This window comes from Chlamydomonas reinhardtii, chromosome 16 (assembly GCF_000002595.2).
Source record: "Chlamydomonas reinhardtii strain CC-503 cw92 mt+ chromosome 16, whole genome shotgun sequence".
Classification (NCBI taxonomy): Eukaryota; Viridiplantae; Chlorophyta; class Chlorophyceae; order Chlamydomonadales; family Chlamydomonadaceae; genus Chlamydomonas; species Chlamydomonas reinhardtii.
In genome coordinates, this window is record NC_057019.1 from 7,164,265 (window position 1) to 7,183,161 (window position 18,897).

At 66.1% G+C, this 18,897-nt stretch overlaps 4 protein-coding genes across 4 annotated transcripts in view; 2 read left to right on the top strand and 2 right to left on the bottom strand.

The window, feature by feature from the left end:
- Positions 1–42: 42 nt before the first annotated feature.
- On the bottom strand, positions 43–3,401 carry CHLRE_16g681126v5 (uncharacterized protein). Its single transcript, XM_001698827.2, has 7 exons — positions 2,789–3,401; positions 2,467–2,604; positions 2,071–2,240; positions 1,664–1,769; positions 1,330–1,442; positions 890–1,022; positions 43–702 (listed from the first exon to the last, which is right to left on the bottom strand). The coding sequence occupies exons 1-7, from the start codon at positions 3,026–3,028 to the stop codon at positions 517–519; spliced, it is 1,086 nt and encodes a 361-aa protein (XP_001698879.1). The 5' UTR covers positions 3,029–3,401; the 3' UTR covers positions 43–516.
- A 202-nt stretch (positions 3,402–3,603) lies between these two features.
- CHLRE_16g681238v5 (uncharacterized protein) lies at positions 3,604–8,941 on the bottom strand. Its single transcript, XM_043071425.1, has 14 exons — positions 8,809–8,941; positions 8,062–8,622; positions 7,639–7,808; positions 7,198–7,386; positions 6,835–6,977; positions 6,588–6,657; positions 6,436–6,498; positions 6,224–6,285; positions 5,856–5,994; positions 5,517–5,614; positions 5,237–5,328; positions 4,946–5,070; positions 4,554–4,667; positions 3,604–4,349 (listed from the first exon to the last, which is right to left on the bottom strand). Exons 1-14 carry the CDS (start codon positions 8,828–8,830, stop codon positions 4,188–4,190), a joined length of 2,010 nt encoding a protein of 669 aa, XP_042916246.1. The 5' UTR covers positions 8,831–8,941; the 3' UTR covers positions 3,604–4,187.
- A 170-nt stretch (positions 8,942–9,111) lies between these two features.
- CHLRE_16g681354v5 (uncharacterized protein) lies at positions 9,112–15,222 on the top strand. Its single transcript, XM_043071432.1, has 3 exons — positions 9,112–9,656; positions 9,989–10,060; positions 10,483–15,222. Exons 1-3 carry the CDS (start codon positions 9,308–9,310, stop codon positions 13,626–13,628), a joined length of 3,567 nt encoding a protein of 1,188 aa, XP_042916247.1. The 5' UTR covers positions 9,112–9,307; the 3' UTR covers positions 13,629–15,222.
- Positions 15,223–15,971: 749 nt separating this feature from the next.
- CHLRE_16g681466v5 (uncharacterized protein) overlaps positions 15,972–18,897 on the top strand; it is a 3,532-nt gene continuing 606 nt past the window's right edge. Inside the window, exon 1 of the mRNA XM_043071435.1 lies at positions 15,972–18,889. Within this exon, the coding sequence (XP_042916248.1) occupies positions 16,129–18,889 (2,761 nt within the window). The 5' untranslated portion in view covers positions 15,972–16,128. The remainder of the gene's footprint in view (positions 18,890–18,897) is intronic.

Consider the following 18,897-nt stretch of genomic DNA (forward strand, 5'->3'; position numbering starts at 1 on the left):
GTGAAGCCATTGTTTGGAGTTGCGAACTCTGCAAAGGGTGTGTCATTTGAACACTGTTCAAGGCGCTCTTCCTACCAGGGAATGCGTTGGTACGTGCGGTCAACGTTTGACGGCATGTTTCTACAAATGGTACAAAGTGACCCCCAGCGCATTCGCATTCACTGCTAGCACTTCGCTAACATGACACCGGCGGCCGCCGCATGGCTCTCATCTCTGGTACCGCTGGCTGATTCATCTCTGGGACCTTGGGTGGGGTTCCCTAAATGAGGCCTGCAGGCCCTGCCGCATCCGATGATGCCGGGACCGTACGGATGAATCAGCATGCCGTTACTCCTGTCTGGGCCCTGTAACCTCCTCCAAAGGCTACCATCCTTACCTGCGCCTAGCCAGCTTCCACATGCACTCACAAAAGTCATAAACACAACAACCATGCTCCTCTTATGACCGCCTCGGACGTGAATACCAAAGCGCCGCACGTGCCACGTGCCACGTGCAACGTTTTAACGGTAACCATGGTTACTGGTGTGGCACCTCGAGCTTCATGACCTCCAAATCTTTCGCGAAGAAGCGCCCTATATCGCGCACACAGTCCATGCCGCACGCGCGGTACTTCACTGCGTGTCGATCTGCGGACACCAGCGCTGCCGCATCCTCCTTCCACATGCCGGTCTCGCCGTCCTCACTAGCGTTGCTCTTTGCCGCCTGCGGGGTTGGGCGGGCCGCGGGTGAGGGGATTGACAGATAGTACGGCAGGCTTGGTCATATTCAATACCTCGCGACGTCCGATTATGACACGCTTATCATATCAAACGCATGCTTGTGGTGTTACGGTATTTGGTCATGTGTTAGGAAGGTCCAGGGAACGGGTTCTATGTTACCACAGACCCACCTGCACGTGCACGCCCTGCTTCATCCAGCGTATCTTGTTGTTCCGGATCTCTGGCAGATTGGGGTCCATGGCTTGACGCCTGGCGTTGAGGATTTCTAGCAGCTTGGCAAAGTCCTCGTGCAGGTGCTCGTACCTGCAGAATTGCAGTGGGTCACATCAACCCAGGCACACAGCGCATGATCGTTTAGCTGATAGGGGTTACATTGTTTCGTCGGATGGGTTAGAAGCTGGCTAGTTGAACGCGCGCACAGGCGATGAGCGCCCCGTGGGCAACAAGAACTGGAGTATGGGAACTGTACGAAACGCCCTTGTCATCGCCAGTGCACCGGCTGAGTCATGCAGATGATGTGAAGGGACGCCATGTCTCGGGCGACCTGGCATTGAATCTCGCATTCCCTTTGAGCACCCCGAAGTGCCAAGCACCCCGCCCAGGCCCGCACCTGATCAGGTAGTCCACGGACATGCCGGTCCCGGCCGCGTCCGTCATGCAATGGTACGCGGGCTCAATGTGGTAGAAGTCGTAGGCCCAGGCGTCGTCGCCGCGGAACGAGCTCTGTTGCGATGGGGAGATGACGTGCGAACCACACGTAGTGTTATCCTAGTAGAATAGCAGGCTCCTGTCATGCCCGTCAATCCGTGATATCCCTGAACGTCCCGAGGTGGAACGCCTGTCGGCCTAGCCCCCATTCGGCTCCAAGCGCTGCCTGGTGTCGCATGTGTGCTGAACCTGTGAGGTTGATACGGTCGGAAGTTTCCCGCCATCAATGCGCCCACCTGTGTGCCGCATCGGAACAAGTTTGCCATCTTCCCCATCAAGTAGGGGTCAGTGCAGAACTGGCGGAACGGCAGGCCGCCGCACACGCCCGTCTTGATGGGCCATCTGCGGTAAGACGTGGGATTACCGGGTTAGTTGCGGATGGCGTCTTGGCGCATCACTGCTAAATTGAGAAACTTGAGCACGGTGGTCAGAGACGAAGCGGCAGAATCGCTATGGCACAGTGCAGCCTCTAGCAGCTCGCCTGTTGCGTCCGCCGGCGCGGCCCCACGAACGTATCGCCCTCATCTAAAAGGTACGCCTCTAGTATAATACGCCGACTGCGCCGTCGCCAGCTGGCCTGGGCCTACGCAAGAGCTCACGCGGGTTCAAGCCCATGCACATACGCTCGCACAACTGAACCCACCTGTCCTGCGTGTAGTCATACCCACTCGCCGCCCGCGCCCAGGTGTTACGGGTGGAGGAGATAACATAGTAACTGCTCCACATCTCGTCATGGCTCACACCGCGCGACGCCATCTCCGCGGCGTCGAACGGCCGCATGCAGAGCAGCTTGGACTGCGACTTGCACGCCACCTGGGGCGGTTGCGTAGGCACCCAAGTAACATGTGGGTGCACAAGGTTGACGAGGCATCAGATTAGGCGCAGCCGCTTTGCACAAACCTTGGGATGCCGCAATCACTTGCACCGCAGCAGCACAACACCATTCAATCGCAATGCCCTCCGTCTCTTCGTGTAGTGACCCCACCAATCCTCCACCCAACCATGGCACACCATACGCACTTTGCAGTGCACTGCTCACCTTGAACGTGTCCAGCACCGTGGTAGACGCTGCCTTGCGGTTGCGGATGAAGATAATCTTGTAGTTGTGGTTCACGAATACGCCGCACTTGTACGACATGGGCGGCGGCTGTGAGCTCACGTCCTCGCCCAGCACCGTCTGTGGCCGGTTGTTCGTGTCAGGCGTGTTGGATGTGTCGGGTGTGGGTTTGTGGAAGCGGTAGGGGGCGTTTGGTTGGCGCAGCAGCTGGCTGTATGGAAAAGATTGCTGCGTTCGTCACTTTGGTGGTGCGCTCATGCGGGCAGACGCTAGGCAAGGCTCGGCATTTACTCCCCTGCCTCACCTCTCGCAACAGCCATTCCCTGAAGGCTGTGTGGTTAAATAGCTTGTCATCATAGCGCTCCTTGGGCAGCACTCCGACCTTCTTGACCTCGCCGTACACCTTGGCCGGCGCCGTCACCAGCCTGCTATAGTAGTCAGGCCCCACCGAGGCGCTCTCCTGAGCACGTGCTATATGAAGCGAGCCTAAGAGCGAAGCGCACAGGAGCGCCCGTAGCGCGGCTGCTACAGGTGTGCTGGGCATCTACGTCGGCTGGCGCAGGCTGGCGGGAGATGTTTTGTCGAATCCTGGGGTGGGAATACAAACGATCGCCTGTAGTGGCGAAGCTGGTCCGAAATTCAACAGCTGCTGCTTTAGGCTTTTCGACACGTCCTGGCTCAGCCCAGTGTGTCGCTCGGAGCTGGCTGTCGCAGGTCGCTAGGACGCTCCCTGGCCTGGAAGCTGCATTATGAGCTGTGATGTCACACGTTATTCCTCTTATATAATTGTCGCCCGTTTCCTGAGCATGCAAATCCTGCTAAAAACTAGAGTCAGTCAGGGAAATCGCGTGTAAGCGAGCAACAGCCGATCAAGTTCAGCTCTGCATCAGTATACAATATACAATAAGCGTCCTACTCTATTCTGTCTTTTCTGGCGCTCTAGCCTTGTGCCACGGCCTTGTGCTCTGGCCGTGCCATACCCTGGCGCATCATGACCCCCCTCGCTGGCCTTGTGCTCTGGCCGTGCCATACCCTTGCGCATCATGACCCCCCTCCCTTTGTTTAAGTTTTGGGGCATGTGGGGACTTCGACCAAGTTACTTGGTCTGGCACTGCGTCCAAGCTCACCGTTTTACATGAACCGCGGCCTGTACATCTTCTCCTGGTCTCGGGGTTAACGGGCCCCTGGAGTCCCTCAAGGCGCCGCGCCCCACCCGCACGGAGCGGCCACCATCAAGCGACGGGAGCGCCTTCGCCCTATGCATTTGTGACCACTTGGGTCGGCTAGCGGGGTGTATGGGGGCTATCGGCTGCCGAAGCGGCCTCCCCTCGTCGACAGAGGGTCCCTACATCACCACATCTTTAGTCCCAAATCCTACCACACACGTCCTCTAGCTACACGCGTATCCCCGATTTCCCGGCCCCTTACTTCATCTCGTCCTCCACCGCAGCCAGCACCCACGCGACGGTCCTCAACGATACCTGACCACACCCATCCCACGGTCCCCTACCGCAGCTCATCCTCGCACATTGCACGCGACGACAACTGCTGCTCACTCGAAGTCATTGTCCTCCACCTCCTTGCTGCCTTCCAGCTTCTTCTTGTATCTACAGTACGCCTCTCGTCCACCCGATGACTCTCTCAACCTCGGCGCTGTGCCCTCACCAGCCCCCCTGCCACGCACGCCACGCCCGAGTTCCTCCTCACTTGCCGATGCAGAACCTGCTGAACACGTTGTCCAGCACCTCCTCCGCCACCTCGTCGCCGCTCACCTCGCCCAGCGCCAGCAGCGCGCTGCGCAAGTCGATGGTCCAAAAGTCCAGCGGCAGGTCGGCGGCCACCGACTCAGACAGCCGCATCAGCGCCTGGCAGGGTGCGGGGTGGGGGTACGGGGCAGGGGGCAGGGTGTGGGGACAGAGGCAGGGAGCAGGGGCGGGAGGGCGTGGAGTGGCGTAGAGAGGATGCATGATTGCGCAAGGGTGTCAGACACAGGACAGTTCGCGACCACATGCAGCGTGATGGAGGTGGCTGTGTGGCTGCGCGCAGCAGCCGCCCTGCCTGCTCCTCACCTCGTGGCTGCGCACCAGCGCCTCCGCCTGGCGCTCGTTGACGGCCCACGACACGCCGCCGCTGGCCGCCAGCTGGGGCGCGCCCGCCAGGTCCAGCAGCGCAGCATCCAGGGACTGCGGGCGGAGGAGGCAAGGTGCAGCACGTGCAGGATGAACAACTAGGAGGAACGCGTGGATTACAATGGCACCAATGTAAGTTCCCGCTCTTTCTCCCGCGAGGCGACCCTGTTTCATGCTAGCCGTGCTGCGTACTGTACTGAGCTGCCTGGGCATTATCTACCAGCTGTCTCCTCCGGACTCAAGGATGCACCCAGTCAGGCCACCGGGTTCCGACACGTAACATGGACGGGCCCTGACGGGTGCCTTCACACCCCACGCGCCCGTGCCCTCACCTCCAGTCCCTTGCGCTGCGACGCGCTGGTGCGGACCGTGGCGGAAAACGTCTCACGCGCCAGCACCGGCAGCGGAAGGGGCGCGTGCTCATCAGTTGAGGCGGTGGCACCACCGCTGGCTGGCCCTGCGAAGGCATGCATCATGCATGCAACAGCGTGCCACGTCAGCACCGATTGACGCTCGACTAGCTGAATACTAGCTGAATACTAGCCTTGCTCCAGGGACCGCCAGCCAGTCCAGTGTCCACGCACTCCGCCCCCAGCCCTCCGGCCTCCATGCCGACGCCGCACCTGCCGCCCGGAGGTCGTCCTTGTTCGCGACCAGCAGCGCTGGACCCCGCACCCGGCAGCCCGAGCTACCCGGCCCGTCGCCCCACAGCGACCTGCGCGGCGACGAGTCCGCAGACCAGTTCGTCAACAGGCCGTCCATGGTGAGCGAAAACCAGTATGTTCAGCGGGCCACCGGCTTAACTGGCCGTCGGAGCGGGCAGTTCTACACGCTGGCGTCCACCTTCACATCGTTGACCGCCGCCCCTTCTCCCCCCCCCCCCATGTGCTCCCGCCGCCGCACCTGTAGATCTCCGTGTCGGCGTCCGTCCAGCCCTCAGCACTGTCCACCACCATGATGACCACATCCGCGGCGGCGGCAGCCGCCTGGGAGCGCTCCACCTGCCACCAGTGGGTGCGGGTCATGGCATGAACAAGCCAGGAAGACCCTATGTGCGTGAAGGGCCGCTGAGGCCGAGTACCGCGCACCACTGCAAGCCCCCTTGCCTTGGCGGCTTCGAGGCCGCCCCGACCAGACCCCACCCGGCCAGACCAGAACAGCAGTAGCTCGCGAGCATACACCTGTCGGCGACTAGTGACTACCATGTCGCTCCCCGCAACCTCCTGCCCCCCTCCTGCTCACCCCGATGCGCTCCACGACGTCGGTGCTGTCGCGGATGCCGGCTGTGTCCAGCAGCGTCACCGGCACGCCGCCCACACTGAGCTGCGCCTCAAGCACGTCGCGGGTGGTGCCGGCAATCTCCGTCACGATGGCGCGGTCGCTGCGGTGCCGTACAGCAGCAGGCGGGAGACAGAGGCAAAGGAAGGGGATGATGGCATCAGACTACTGCGTCCGTACATAAGCTTGGCTGTCAGCACATCTCAACGGGGCGCCCTTTTCGCGTCAGGGCTGCAGGGCCCGGTGCGCAGCAGTGCTTGGCCCGGCTGCCCTGACAGTTTGGCCGCCTCATGCCATTATGAGCATCCCTCATGCCTGCAGCGGCCGCGCACCTATTGGTCCAGGCGTTGAGCAGGGAGCTTTTGCCCACATTGGGCCGACCCACGATGGCCACCTGCATGGGTGCGAGAGCGCATGGGAGCCGTACGGAATCGAGGCGCAGGCGCACGTGAATGCGTTAAACCGAGGATGGGGCCGAGATTGAGAGGCAAAGAACGCAGACCGCACACGTGCGTTTGGCCTCCCAGCGATGAAGCGCGCCCACCTGCAGACCGCGACGCAGCAGGCTGCCGGCCCGGGCAGTCCTCAGCGCCTTTTCAATGCCAGCCTGCGGAGCAGTCAACACACAAGTACTGCGTCAACCGACGTTCTTTCACCTGACGTGTTATTGCTCAAGGGCTCTGAGGCGGTGCTTACCTGAATGGCCTCGATCTGGGACTTGAGCGCCGGCACGTCAATGGGCGGCAGGTCTTCATCGAAATCCAGCCTGCCAGGAGAGGGAACACCACAGACGTGTAATCATAGTAGGAGGAGAGGGACGAGCAGCACAGCGCGCCCTCCGTAATGACACCTGCATCTTTCGGCTGATGTGGCTGCCGCTGTCACTACTGCCCCCCCTTCCCACACCACACGCGCACCCCACCCCCTCCATCTCCTCCCGCACCTGGCCTCTAGCTCCGCCAGCAGGTCCAGGCACTGCCGCCGCATGTCTGACACGGCGCTGCCCACGCCGCCGCGCAGGCCAGCCAGCGCGCTGTCCGCCGCCGCCGCCGTGCGCGCCCCCACCAGCTCCGACACCGACTCAGCCTGCCGCGCACGCGGATGCAGGTGCACGCGTTGAGGCATTCGTGCCCTGGCTCGACGCTGCTGGACCCTCCCACAAAACCCAGTCGCGATGCATTGACACTACACATCTTGCCCAGCTCCTCCGCCCAAATGCTGCCAGCCGGTATTTCGCTTCCCTCCTCCGGCCGGCCACCCGTCAGCCCCCAGTCCTCCGCACACCGCCCTGGCCCCAGCCCCGCACCTGCGCCAGGTCCAGGCGGCCGTTGAGGAAGGCGCGCAGCGTGAACTCGCCCGGCTTGGCGGGCCGCGCGCCCGCCTCTATGAGCGCGCGCTGCACGCGGGCCGCGCACACGCCGCCGCCGTGGCAGTGGAACTCCACCACGTCCTCCGCCGTGTAGGAGCGCGGCGACAGCATCACCAGCAGCAGAACCTGCGTGCGCGCATGGGCGCGTCATGGGTGCCTGGGTAGTAAAGCCGATGTAAACTTGGATAGAGAGGGACGGATGCCGGGGCCAGCGAGACAAAGTTCGCACACCTGTCCATCCAGCCAACTCGCCAGAATCCTATGGACGCCATGCTGAGCCCAAGAGCGCGCCCCGAGCAACCTTGCAAAGTCGTCCAGCACCAAGCCGCAACCTCCTCAGTGACTACGGTTCGCGGCGCCTGCGCCCACTGCCCGCACCTCGTCCAGCACGTTCTCGTCGCCATCCACCGCCGTGCCGTAGTACACGCGGTGGCTGGCCGGCGACCAGCCGATGCGGAAGCGGCCGCCCGGGCGGAAGGCCTTGAGCGCGATGGGCACCGCCTCGGTGCCGCTGAGGCGGATGATGGACACGGAGCCGGCGGACAGGCCTGGCGGGCGCCGGGGCGGGCAGAAGTATCGAGGACCAGACATGGACTAGGTAGGAGGGCGGAGGCGTGGTTGGAGAGGACGATGTGGACAGGCGACAGGATGGAGGGCAGATCGCAAGCAAGCGGATCAAAGTTCCGCCGCCCCTAATGTGCCACGCCCACCTTCTTTGTACGTGTGCATGTGTGCGACACGCCGACATGCGCTTGCTGTCGTACAAGCAGCCACAGCCACAACCGTAACGTCTACACGCACCCGTGATGATGGATGAGATGGTGTCCTCGTCCTGGGTGGTCAGCACGACCGGCGACGACGACGAGCCGTCTAAGCGACCGCCCTCTCCGTCACTGCCGCTACCACTGCCACTGCCGCTGCCGCCGGGACCCCAGTTGGGTGAGTCCTCGTCATCGCTGTTAGCGGCGCCGCCAGGCCGACCCGGTGCCGAGAAGGAGGAGGAGGCCGCGGCCGCAGTCGTCAGGTTCCGCCGGCGCCCCGCAGTCCAGATCCGAGGCTTACCGCTGGGAGCCCCGCCGCCGGGGGTGGAGGTGGAGCAAGAGGAGCTGCAGGGTCCAGGCGCGTGAGAGGCCGCTGCTGGGGCGCAGGGGCGGCGCTGCTGGTGTGAAGACGGGTAGGAAGGCACGGCGCAAGGCTGCGAGGTCAGCGAGGGGGCGACCGGGCCGATTAGGAAAGCCGAGTAGACAGCGCCGATGGCACGGCTGGACGATGCCGGCGCGGGGGCCCGAGAGGATGCCACAGCAGGAGCTAAGGGAGGGGCGTGTGGTGGGAGAGTTCCGCACCCGCCCGGTGAAAGGACACCTGCGGTGCATGGCGGGGTTGGGCACGGGCAGGACGGGCAAGGGACGGGCATACAGCAGAGGGCAAGTGGTGAGCAGCATCTTGCAGTCAGGTGATATGTACGGTATAGCAGCAGGTGTCAAACCATCGTGCACTCCAACAAGCTTTCAGCTCAACCATAGTTCGTAGGCCGGAGTAAGTATGCACCTGTAGCTGCGCGGGATGCCATGGCGAGGCGGTGCAGCGGCGCAGCAGGCAGCGTATGCGCAGGCTGCACGAGGGAGGCGGGGCCGCCACAAAAGGTCCCCAGCAGCCTCCAAACCTCAAAGTGTCGTATAAGTATTGAACTTGTCCAGAAACGACAATCTATGAGCATGCAGAATTGCTGTATCGCTGTGGGTGTCGCGCGACTAGCGGCGTGCACATGCACAGCTGCGCAGCCTCAAATGGAAGGTTGTAGCAAGCAACAAGACAATACATGTCACAAAGCATTGTATCACATTGCGAAATCCTTTCGGTGTGGTGAGGAATTGGTCAGCTCATGGTGTCGTGAAACAAGCACTAGTCGCCCAAGCACGCCAGTGCTTTCCTGACGTTGGGTTCATGCTCATTTAAACACTCGTATAAATACCGTCATCTCACGTAGTACTGCCGCCACGAGGCTGTGGAAAAATAGGAGGCTGGCGGAAATTTGAGGGGCGCCATTATGGCGTCATACGTCAACTGGCTTGAGCCAGGACCCTGGGAGGACGATGGCGGGACCGCTCTCACGTCGCTGGAGAGGCGACAGCGGCGTCAGCGGGAGACAAAGGACGTGAACGCGTTCTACTCCAGCCTGGGCTTTTTGTTTTTTATCATCACTGGGCTTCTGGTCTGGAGCGAGGTCAGCGCATTCTATACCAGCCCCAGCCGCGCTCTCACGGGGGCGTTCGCTCTGGAGCTCGTGAAGTTTGGCGCTGTTGCCTGCTCTCAGCTCAAATCGCTCTACTACCACGTTGGAAACTTCGCCTGGACGCTAAACGCCGTGGTGTATGGGCCAGAATTTGCAAAACACGGTGGGTTAGCAGGAGCCCAGTGGCCGCGTGTTGCGCAGCTCTTCTGTGCTTGCTGTTGCAAGCAGAATGGGTGGGTTGCCGGGTCCGGATGCGGCTCAGCGGGAGTGTGGAGCTGCTTGGCCTCGCTGCACTCGAGTCACCCGCGGCTCTTCTTATGCTCGCGCGGAGGCGTGTACGTCTATGCATTGGGGCTCCTAAAGGACGCATTAGCGAGGAACTGCACGCATCTTAACGGATTGCTGACGCGCCAAGCAAAAAGCCCGAATGTGCATGCAAAACTCGCAACCCTACTTTCGGGCGGCCTGACGCGTTCGACCGCCCCGCACGCGCAGGTGTGAGCGTCACGCATGGAGCAGCAAAACTGCTAACGAGCGGCCTCTATTACTTGGCTGTCTTGCTTTCGGGTACGAAACCAGGGTGGGGGCCCAGGCCTGGGCTGAGCCAAGCGGCTCTAGGGCTTTCGTCGGCACTGGATGCGGCAGATGGCAGGAGCTAGGGTCCTAGCATGCGTAATTGACGGGCATTACAGGAGGTGACCCTTGGTTGCAGATAAGGCAGGATTAGGCGGTTGTGGGGTGGATCTGGTCTGGGAGCTGTTGTATGGCAGCTGCGCTTGGGGTGCGGTCCGGGGTGCATTGGGCGAGCCTGGCTAACCGGCATCGACGGGACAGCGCGTGCGTGCTCGTGCACAATCACCCCCAGCAAAGGGCTGCCTTACGGCCACAGGGTTTGCTGCATGCCGAAATATCAGCTCCCTGCGCAAGCACAATGCAGGTCTTCACCCCTGCTTCAACGCAATACGCACCCCTGCACCTACAACCCGCAGGTCTGCTCGTGTATGTGGCGCTCCCCCACCTATCACGCGTGCCATTGCGCGCCGCCGCCCGCAGCACGGCGGCGACGGGCGGCCTCTTTGCCGCGCCGCCGCTGTACTCGCTTGTCACGGCGCGCCTGTGGGGCGGTGTGGCGGCGCCGCAGCCGGTGGTGCTGCTGGCGCTGGGCTTCGCAGTAGCCATGTGCGCCGCGGCACACTGGATGTCGCGGCGGTTGTCAGGGCGGCTGCGGGGCGAGGTGGCATCGTTGGGGCTGGGGCTGACCAGCTCAGCCGCGGGCGGCAGCGGCGCGCAGTCGGCGGCTGGCAGCTCTGCTGGTGGGCTCGGTAGCGCGCGGCAGCGCAACGGTGCGACGGCAGGCGGGGCAGGCGGTGGCAGCGCATACAGTGGCGCCGGCGCCCGCAAAAGTGGCGCGGCCCTTGCTGCGGCCGCCGCCCCTGCCAGCAGCGCAGGGACCGCTGCGGCCGGCTCCAAAAAGGCCACTGCAGCCTCCTCCACATCCCCTAGTACTAGCAATGGCCACCACCCCACGTACGGCCGCACGCCGTCAGGCCGCGGGGGCGGTGGCAGCAGCCCGCCGCACGACCCGACGCGCCCGCCGGCTTCCTCCGGCAGCCGCACTGGCACCTCCTCTAGCTTTTCGGGCCTGCCTGCGTCTATGACCGGCGCTGCCAGCGCCGGCACACCCAGCAATGGCGGCGGCGGCGGCACTGCTACCGCGCCTGCGCCCGACCCCGTCAGCGTCCAGGCGTCAGCGCGCAGCCTCAGTGGCCGCGAGGGCAGCACAGCGCACGCCGGCTCTAGCTTGCACGACCCAGTCGCGCCCAGCCCGCGCACAGTCGGGGGCTCGACCGCTGCGTCAGGGTCGTCCAAGCAGGCTGGCGGCGGGAAGGGCGGGAGCGCTTCAACAGCAGCCGCAACAGCCCACGACCCCGTTGTCGCCCCGTCCGCAAGGACTGCGGCAGGATCTAACTCCAACACTAGCAAAACCTCGCAGCAGCAGCAGCACCAGCACGCGGTAGACCCCGTGGCGGCACCCGCCGGCAACGGCAAGTCGTCGAAGGGCTCGGCAACGTCAGTCGCGTTGGCTTCCGGTGTGGCCGCTGCGACAACGACAAATCCCGTGGCGGCGCCTAGCGGAGGGAAGGCGCAACAGGCCAACTTGACAACCTCCTTGTCAAAGCAGGAGCAACAGTCTGCGGCGGCGGCGGCTGTAGACCCCGTGGCGGCGCCCGCGTCCAAAAAGAAGGGCGGGGGCGCGTCTTCCGGCTCCGCAGCAACCGCCACTGTTGTCGCCACTGCAGCCACAACGTCTGTGTCAGCTGCCCGCCAGGGCTCCGGCTCAGCTGGCGCGGCAGGTGGGGGCGGCGCCGCCAGCAAAGGTGGCGCGGCAACTGGCAAAGCCGCAACTAACGCGTTTGCGCCATCTGCTGCCGTGACCGGCTCCTCAGCCTCCAGCGGCGGCAAGGCGTCTACCCCTAGCAACAACCCGGTCGCGCCCGCGCCGGCGGCAGCGACCGCCGCCGCGTCTGGCAACACCACTAGCACCACCGCTGCCGGCGGCGGCCTGCTCGCGCGCCTGACCGCCACAGTTAGCTCCGCTGCCGCGGCGGCTCCAGGGCTGGCAGGGAGGGTGGGAAAGAAGGCCGCTGCGCCGCCGCCGCCGCGCAAGGGCCCCAACCCGACGCCCACCTACATTATCGTGCCCCCGCCGCCCCCGCCGCCGCCGCGTAACAAGCCGCCCGCGGCGGGGGGCGCGGCGGCGGGCGCGGCGACAGCCGCCGCTGCTGCTGCATCAACTGCGGCGGCAGCAGCCCCGGCGACGCCAGCTGAGCAGCCCGTTAAGAACGCATGGCTGAACCCCAACCCGGTCATCAAGATTGCCAGCGGCGCCGCCAAGGGGCCCAAGCCGTCTGCAACAGCACTCGCCGTCGCCGCTGCCGCTCCTGCAAGCTCCACAGCCGCTGCAGCGGCGGGGAAGCAATCAGGCGCCGCCAACAGCGGACCGGCGGTCGGTCGCGGCGGGCCGCCGCCGCCGCCGCCGCCCGCTCGGACCACGTCCGCCGCCTCTGCCGCCGCCGCCACAGGTGTCACGACTGCCGACCCTCCGCTGCTCAGCACGCGCACCTCCGCCGGTAGCGCCACTGCCTCGGCCTTCGCTGACCCCGTGGCGCCGCCGCCCGGGCCCGGCGCCGCTGCCGCCGCCGCCGTCGGCGACCCCGTCGTGTACCCTCCCGGGGGCCACGGCGGTGGCCTGCTCGCCAACGGCGCTGCCGACGGCCACGCAGTCGGCGCCGGCGGCGCGCCCAACGGCCTGGTATCCGCCACCATCATGACGTCTGACCCGAGCTTGGGGCCGCTGGTGGCGCACAAGCACGCCTCTGGCGACCTGGACATCGCCTCCGTCGCCGCCAACTACCGGCCCTACCCCTCCGCCACCAGCATCCCCGCCGCCGACGTCGACGGCGACTCGTTCTCCTTCTTCTCCATCCCGCCGCCGGTCATCTCCGAGGAGGGCTCCGCCGACCCCGCCGCCACTGACGCCGCCGCAGACGCCGCCGCCGCCACTGCGCTCATGGCGCTGTACGGCGGGTACGGCGGTGTCGGCGCGCTCGAGGCGGCGATGCCCGGCTTTGGCGCGGACCCGGTCTGGAGCCCTAACCCGCACGTTGCCGGCGTGGGCGGTGTCGGCGCCACCATGTTCCCCAGTAGCGGCGGCGCGCCGCTGCCGCCGCCGGGCTTTCCCAGCCACGCCTACGGTGGCGCCTTCGCCACCGGCCCGCTGCCGGGTGCCGGCGCCTGGGGCGCCGGCCGCGGCTCCGCCGGCGGCGCGGCGGCCGCAGAGCCGGCGGCGGCGGCCGCAGAGCCTGAGCCGCTGCCCCTGCCGCCGGCCGGCGACAACGCGGTCCTGGCCTCGCTGGGCTTTGTGGACGACGGCGGCGCGGGCGGCGCGGAGGAGGGCTCGGACGCGGCCGGCACGTGCAGCATCTGCTGGTCGGCGCCGCGGCAGGTGGGCTTCCTGCACGGCAAGACCAGCCACCTGTGCGTGTGCCGGCGCTGCGCGGCGCAGCTGCGCGAGGGCGTGCACCGCTGCCCCATGTGCCGCCAGCTGATCGAGCGCATCATCGACATCTTTTAGGCGAGTCAGCCGGCGGCGAGCGCCAGCTGTTGCCCGCGTCGGCTGCGGGCAACGGCAGGCGCGGATTGGGCAGTATAATGTGTTCGCGGGCGCATGCAATACGAGCGACCCCGGGCATCGCGGCAGGCTTAGGCGGCATGTGCTGGACTGGTGACGGCGGCGCCAGGAACGGCAGTTGCAGCGACCGTGACCGGACGGCGCATTCCACGGTAGCAGACTAGCAGCCGTAGCAGGGCCGCAGTGCTAGGGGCACTAGCACCGCGCTGCGTGTCCTGCTGGGGGTTGCAGAGTTCTGATGGAGCGTCAAGGTGGACACGTCTCGGCAGGTTCAAGGCGTGGGCTCAAGCCCGTTGCGTTTTCGGCATTCGCAGTGGCAGTGGCTTGCACCCGTCCTGCGGCCACGTGAGGGCTGCGCGCCTGTGGTCGTCGTTGGCGGCGGAGTTGTTGTGTGGGGCTGTGTGCGGGGCAGGACGAGGAAGAGCCGAAGAGGAACTGTGTGTCCGGTCAGGCGGCGCGACAGCGAGGATACAGGGCCCGCGAAAGCCGCAACCTGCCGGGAGTGCGCCCGCACGAACGAGCAGCGGCGGCTGAATGCAGGGCCGGTAGCTGCGTGCATGTATGAGTGTACCATGAAGGCTGAACCGTAACCAGCACGGCCGCTGCGCAACGGTCATGACATGCCACGCAGAACCAGTAGATTGTTTACGCACTGCCGAAAGTCTGTAAGCAGGGGTTTGTCTCGTTTAAGCCCAGCCAATTTTGGCGGGAGTGGGTGTGCCTTGATTGTTTACTTGTCCATCGTGCACTGAGCGTGCGGAATGGTGGCGTGCTCGCAGCTCACGAAAGAGGCAGTGCGCATAGCGGTGTGTATGCCCCGCAAAGTGCGGGCATGGTCACACGCTCGGCTGGTGTCGGTGTGGCATCGGATAGCAATAGGGCTCGCAATCTTTGACCACACGGTAACAACGTAAGACCGCCAACACAGGTTTAGGCTTCTGGTGTTCCTGGGATGGAATGGGAAGTGTTGGTCCTATGAGCGGCCATTGACCGCGTGGTCTGACACGACACGAACCGCACTCGTGATGGACGGCTGTGCGCGTATTGCTGCGTGTACGTGTGTTTGTCTGTGGAGGGTGGGACAGGGGATGAAAGTAAGCATGCCATTTGTATGACGTCGTGCATCTTGGCATTGGGAGGGAGGCAGGATACACGCGCGTGCGCATTGATGACTGATGGTGCCGCAGTAGGGTGACTGAGGGTAGGCAACAGGGTTGGTGTACGACTGTACACCATAAAGAACGACACATGGGTTACTAGTTGAGCTCCGGCGCAGAGTTGGATTCCAACTGCACACAGGAATCCAACTTCTGTCGGAAGTACAGCGCACCAAACACATTACGGCTCGTGCGCGGCCCTGCTTCGATTGGTCCTTGTTTGTTAAGGTAGGAAGGTGGCAAGCCACTGAGTTGCTGCTGTCCCGGGCCCCTGCTCCAACCACCCAGATGCTTTTTGTGTGTTCGGCATGGGCTGTTTCAGCTTCCCCTGGGTTCCCGGGGCGCATGCATAAGCTGCCTCTGAAATCTAATGCCCCACACGCGCACGCGTTGATAGCGGCCCTTCACCGCTGCTGCCGTGGCCATGTCGTGTTACAGCCGCCAGCACCAGCAGGCCCAGGATGCAAGACGGGCCACATCGGCGCCCTCAGTCCACTTGCCCTTCACAGCGCACCACACACACGCCCTCGAGCGCCGCCAGCCAAACCCACAAACGCGGCACGGCCCACCGCAGGCCCCTCTGCCCCCGCCTCGTGTTGCCTCGTGCACCGCCCGGCACCTCAACAGGCACACCACACAGCACTCAGCCAAGCTGCCTCCCTAGGCCAGCACTGCCACTACCACACGCCGCACAAGAACCGCAACCCGCCACTGTCGTCACGCGGAGTCATTCCGCGCCGTCCAGTCCGTCCAGCGCAGCCCCCGGCTCGGCGGGCTCGGCGGGCGGGTACCAGTACTGGCGCACCGCAGCCACCGGGTCGCCGCCGGAGCGGTGCAGCGCAGCCACCGCACCCGGCCGGTCGAACTGCGGGCGCGGGGGGCGGGGCGGGGGGTCACATTCATGATGATTTAAGAAGTGAAGGCGTACCCAGGCACAGTACGGTAGTATAGCAGGGGGGGGGTTACATCCATGATTAATTAAGTATAGCGGGGGGGGGCGGGCACTGCATGCCGAAATATCAGCTCCCTGCGAAAGCACGATGCAGGTCTTCACCCCTGCTTCAAAACAATACGCACCCCTGCACCTACAACCCGCAGGTCTGCTCGTGTATGTGGCGCTCCCCCACCTATCACGCGTGCCATTGCGCGCCGCCGCCCGCAGCACGGCGGCGACGGGCGGCCTCTTCGCCGCGCCGCCGCTGTACTCGCTTGTCACGGCGCGCCTGTGGGGCGGTGTGGCGGCGCCGCAGTCGGTGGTGCTGCTGGCGCTGGGCTTCGCAGTAGCCATGTGCGCCGCGGCACACTGGATGTCGCGGCGGTTGTCAGGGCGGCTGCGGGGGGAGGTGGCATCGTTGGGGCTGGGGCTGACCAGCTCAGCCGCGGGCGGCAGCGGCGCGCAGTCGGCGGCTGGCAGCTCTGCTGGTGGGCCCGGTAGCGCGCGGCAGCGCAGCGGTGCGACGGCGGGCGGGGCAGGCGGTGGCAGCGCATACAGTGGCGCCGGCGCCCGCAAAAGTGGCGCGGCTCTTGCTGCGGCCGCCGCCCCTGCCAGCAGCGCAGGGACCGCTGCGGCCGGCTCCAAAAAGGCCACTGCAGCCTCCTCCACATCCCCTAGTACTAGCAATGGCCACCACCCCACGTACGGCCGCACGCCGTCAGGCCGCGGGAGCGGTGGCAGCAGCCCGCCGCACGACCCGACGCGCCCGCCGGCTTCCTCCGGCAGCCGCACTGGCACCTCCTCTAGCTTTTCGGGCCTGCCTGCGTCTTTGACCGGCGCTGCCAGCACCTGCACACCCAGCAGTGGCGGCGGCGGCGGCAGCACTGCTACCGCGCCTGCGCCCGACCCCGTCAGCGTTCAGGCGTCAGCGCGCAGCCTCAGTGGCCGCGAGGGCAGCACAGCGCACGCCGGCTCTAGCTTGCACGACCCAGCCGCACCCAGCCCGCGCACAGTCGGGGGCTCGACCGCTGCGTCAGGGTCGTCCAAGCAGGCTGGCGGCGGGAAGGGCGGGAGCGCTTCAACAGCAGCTGCAACAGCCCACGACCCCGTTGTCGCCCCGTCCGCAAGGACTACGGCAGGCGCTAACTCCAACACTAGCAGAACCTCGCAGCAGCAGCACGCGGTAGACCCCGTGGCGGCACCCGCCGGCAACGGCAAGTCGTCGAAGGGCTCGGCAACGTCAGTCACGTCGGCCTCCGGTGCGGCCGCTGCGACAACGACAAATCCCGTGGCGGCGCCTAGCGGAGGGAAGGCGCAACAGGCCAACCTGACAACCTCCTCGTCAAAGCAGCAACAGTCTGCGGCGGCGGCGGCTGTAGACCCCGTGGCAGCGCCCGCGTCCAAAAAGAAGGGCGGGAGCGCGTCGTTCGGGTCCGCAGCAACCGCGTCGGCCACTGTTGTCGCCACTGCAGCCACAATGTCTGTGTCAGTTGCCCGCCAGGGCTCCGGCTCAGCTGGCGCGGCTGGTGGGGGCGGCGCCGCCAGCAAAGGCGGCGCGGCAACTGGCAAAGCTGCAACGAACGCGTTTGCGCCATCTGCTGCCGTGACCGGCTCCTCAGCCTCCAGCGGCGGCAAGGCGTCTACCCCTAGCAACAACCCGGTCGCGCCCGCGCCGGCGGCAGCCGCCGCCGCCGCGTCTGGCAACACCACTAGCACCACCGCTGCCGGCGGCGGCCTGCTCGCGCGCCTGACCGCCACCGTTAGCTCCGCTGCCGCGGCGGCTCCAGGGCTGGCAGGGAGGGCGGGAAAGAAGGCCGCTGCGCCGCCGCCGCCGCGCAAGGGCCCCAACCCGACACCCACCTACATTATCGTGCCCCCGCCGCCCCCGCCGCCGCCGCGTAACAAGCCGCCCGCGGCGGCGGGCGCGGCGGCGGGCGCGGCGACAGCCGCCGCTGCTGCTGCATCAACTGCGACGGCAGCAGCCCCGGCGACGCCAGCTGAGCAGCCCGTTAAGAACGCATGGCTGAACCCCAACCCAGTCATCAAAATTGCCAGCGGCGCTGCCAAGGGGCCCAAGCCGTCTGCAACAGCACTCGCCGTCGCCGCTGCCGCTCCTGCAAGCTCCACAGTCGCTGCAGCGGCGGGGAAGCAATCAGGCGCCGCCAACAGCGGAGCGGCGGTCGGTCGCGGCGGGCCGCCGCCGCCGCCGCCGCCGCCGCCCGCTCGGACCACGTCCGCCGCCTCTGCCGCCGCCGCCACAGGTGTCACGACTGCCGACCCTCCGCTGCTCAGCACGCGCACCTCCGCCGGTAGCGCCACTGCCTCGGCCTTCGCTGACCCCGTGGCGCCGCCGCCCGGGCCCGGCGCCGCTGCCGCCGCCGCCGTCGGCGACCCCGTCGTGTACCCTCCCGGGGGCCACGGCGGTGGCCTGCTCGCCAACGGCGCTGCCGACGGCCACGCAGTCGGCGCCGGCGGCGCGCCCAACGGCCTGGTATCCGCCACCATCATGACGTCTGACCCGAGCTTGGGGCCGCTGGTGGCGCACAAGCACGCCTCTGGCGACCTGGACATCGCCTCCGTCGCCGCCAACTACCGGCCCTACCCCTCCGCCACCAGCATCCCCGCCGCCGACGTCGACGGCGACTCGTTCTCCTTCTTCTCCATCCCGCCGCCGGTCATCTCCGAGGAGGGCTCCGCCGACCCCGCCGCCACTGACGCCGCCGCAGACGCCGCCGCCGCCACTGCGCTCATGGCGCTGTACGGCGGGTACGGCGGTGTCGGCGCGCTCGAGGCGGCGATGCCCGGCTTTGGCGCGGACCCGGTCTGGAGCCCTAACCCGCACGTTGCCGGCGTGGGCGGTGTCGGCGCCACCATGTTCCCCAGTAGCGGCGGCGCGCCGCTGCCGCCGCCGGGCTTTCCCAGCCACGCCTACGGTGGCGCCTTCGCCACCGGCCCGCTGCCGGGTGCCGGCGCCTGGGGCGCCGGCCGCGGCTCCGCCGGCGGCGCGGCGGCCGCAGAGCCGGCGGCGGCGGCCGCAGAGCCTGAGCCGCTGCCCCTGCCGCCGGCCGGCGACAACGCGGTCCTGGCCTCGCTGGGCTTTGTGGACGACGGCGGCGCGGGC

Bases quoted from the DNA above. Each gene is read 5' to 3' on its own strand.
- CHLRE_16g681126v5 (XM_001698827.2), bottom strand. From the start codon at position 3,028: ATGCCCAGCACACCTGTAGCAGCCGCGCTACGGGCGCTCCTGTGCGCT. The intron at 2,241-2,466 runs GTGAGCAGTGCA...CAACCGCCCCAG, and splicing joins CGGTGCTGGACACGTTCAAG to GTGGCGTGCAAGTCGCAGTC. The intron at 1,443-1,663 runs GTGGGCGCATTG...CCATCGCAACAG, and splicing joins TGTTCCGATGCGGCACACAG to AGCTCGTTCCGCGGCGACGA.
- CHLRE_16g681354v5 (XM_043071432.1), top strand. From the start codon at position 9,308: ATGGCGTCATACGTCAACTGGCTTGAGCCAGGACCCTGGGAGGACGAT. The intron at 9,657-9,988 runs GTGGGTTAGCAG...CCGCACGCGCAG, and splicing joins GCCAGAATTTGCAAAACACG to GTGTGAGCGTCACGCATGGA. The intron at 10,061-10,482 runs GTACGAAACCAG...TACAACCCGCAG, and splicing joins CTTGGCTGTCTTGCTTTCGG to GTCTGCTCGTGTATGTGGCG.
- CHLRE_16g681238v5 (XM_043071425.1), bottom strand. From the start codon at position 8,830: ATGGCATCCCGCGCAGCTACAG. The intron at 7,387-7,638 runs GTGCGGGCAGTG...GCGCGCACGCAG, and splicing joins ACGAGAACGTGCTGGACGAG to GTTCTGCTGCTGGTGATGCT. The intron at 4,668-4,945 runs GTGAGGGCACGG...CTCCGCCCGCAG, and splicing joins CGCAGCGCAAGGGACTGGAG to TCCCTGGATGCTGCGCTGCT.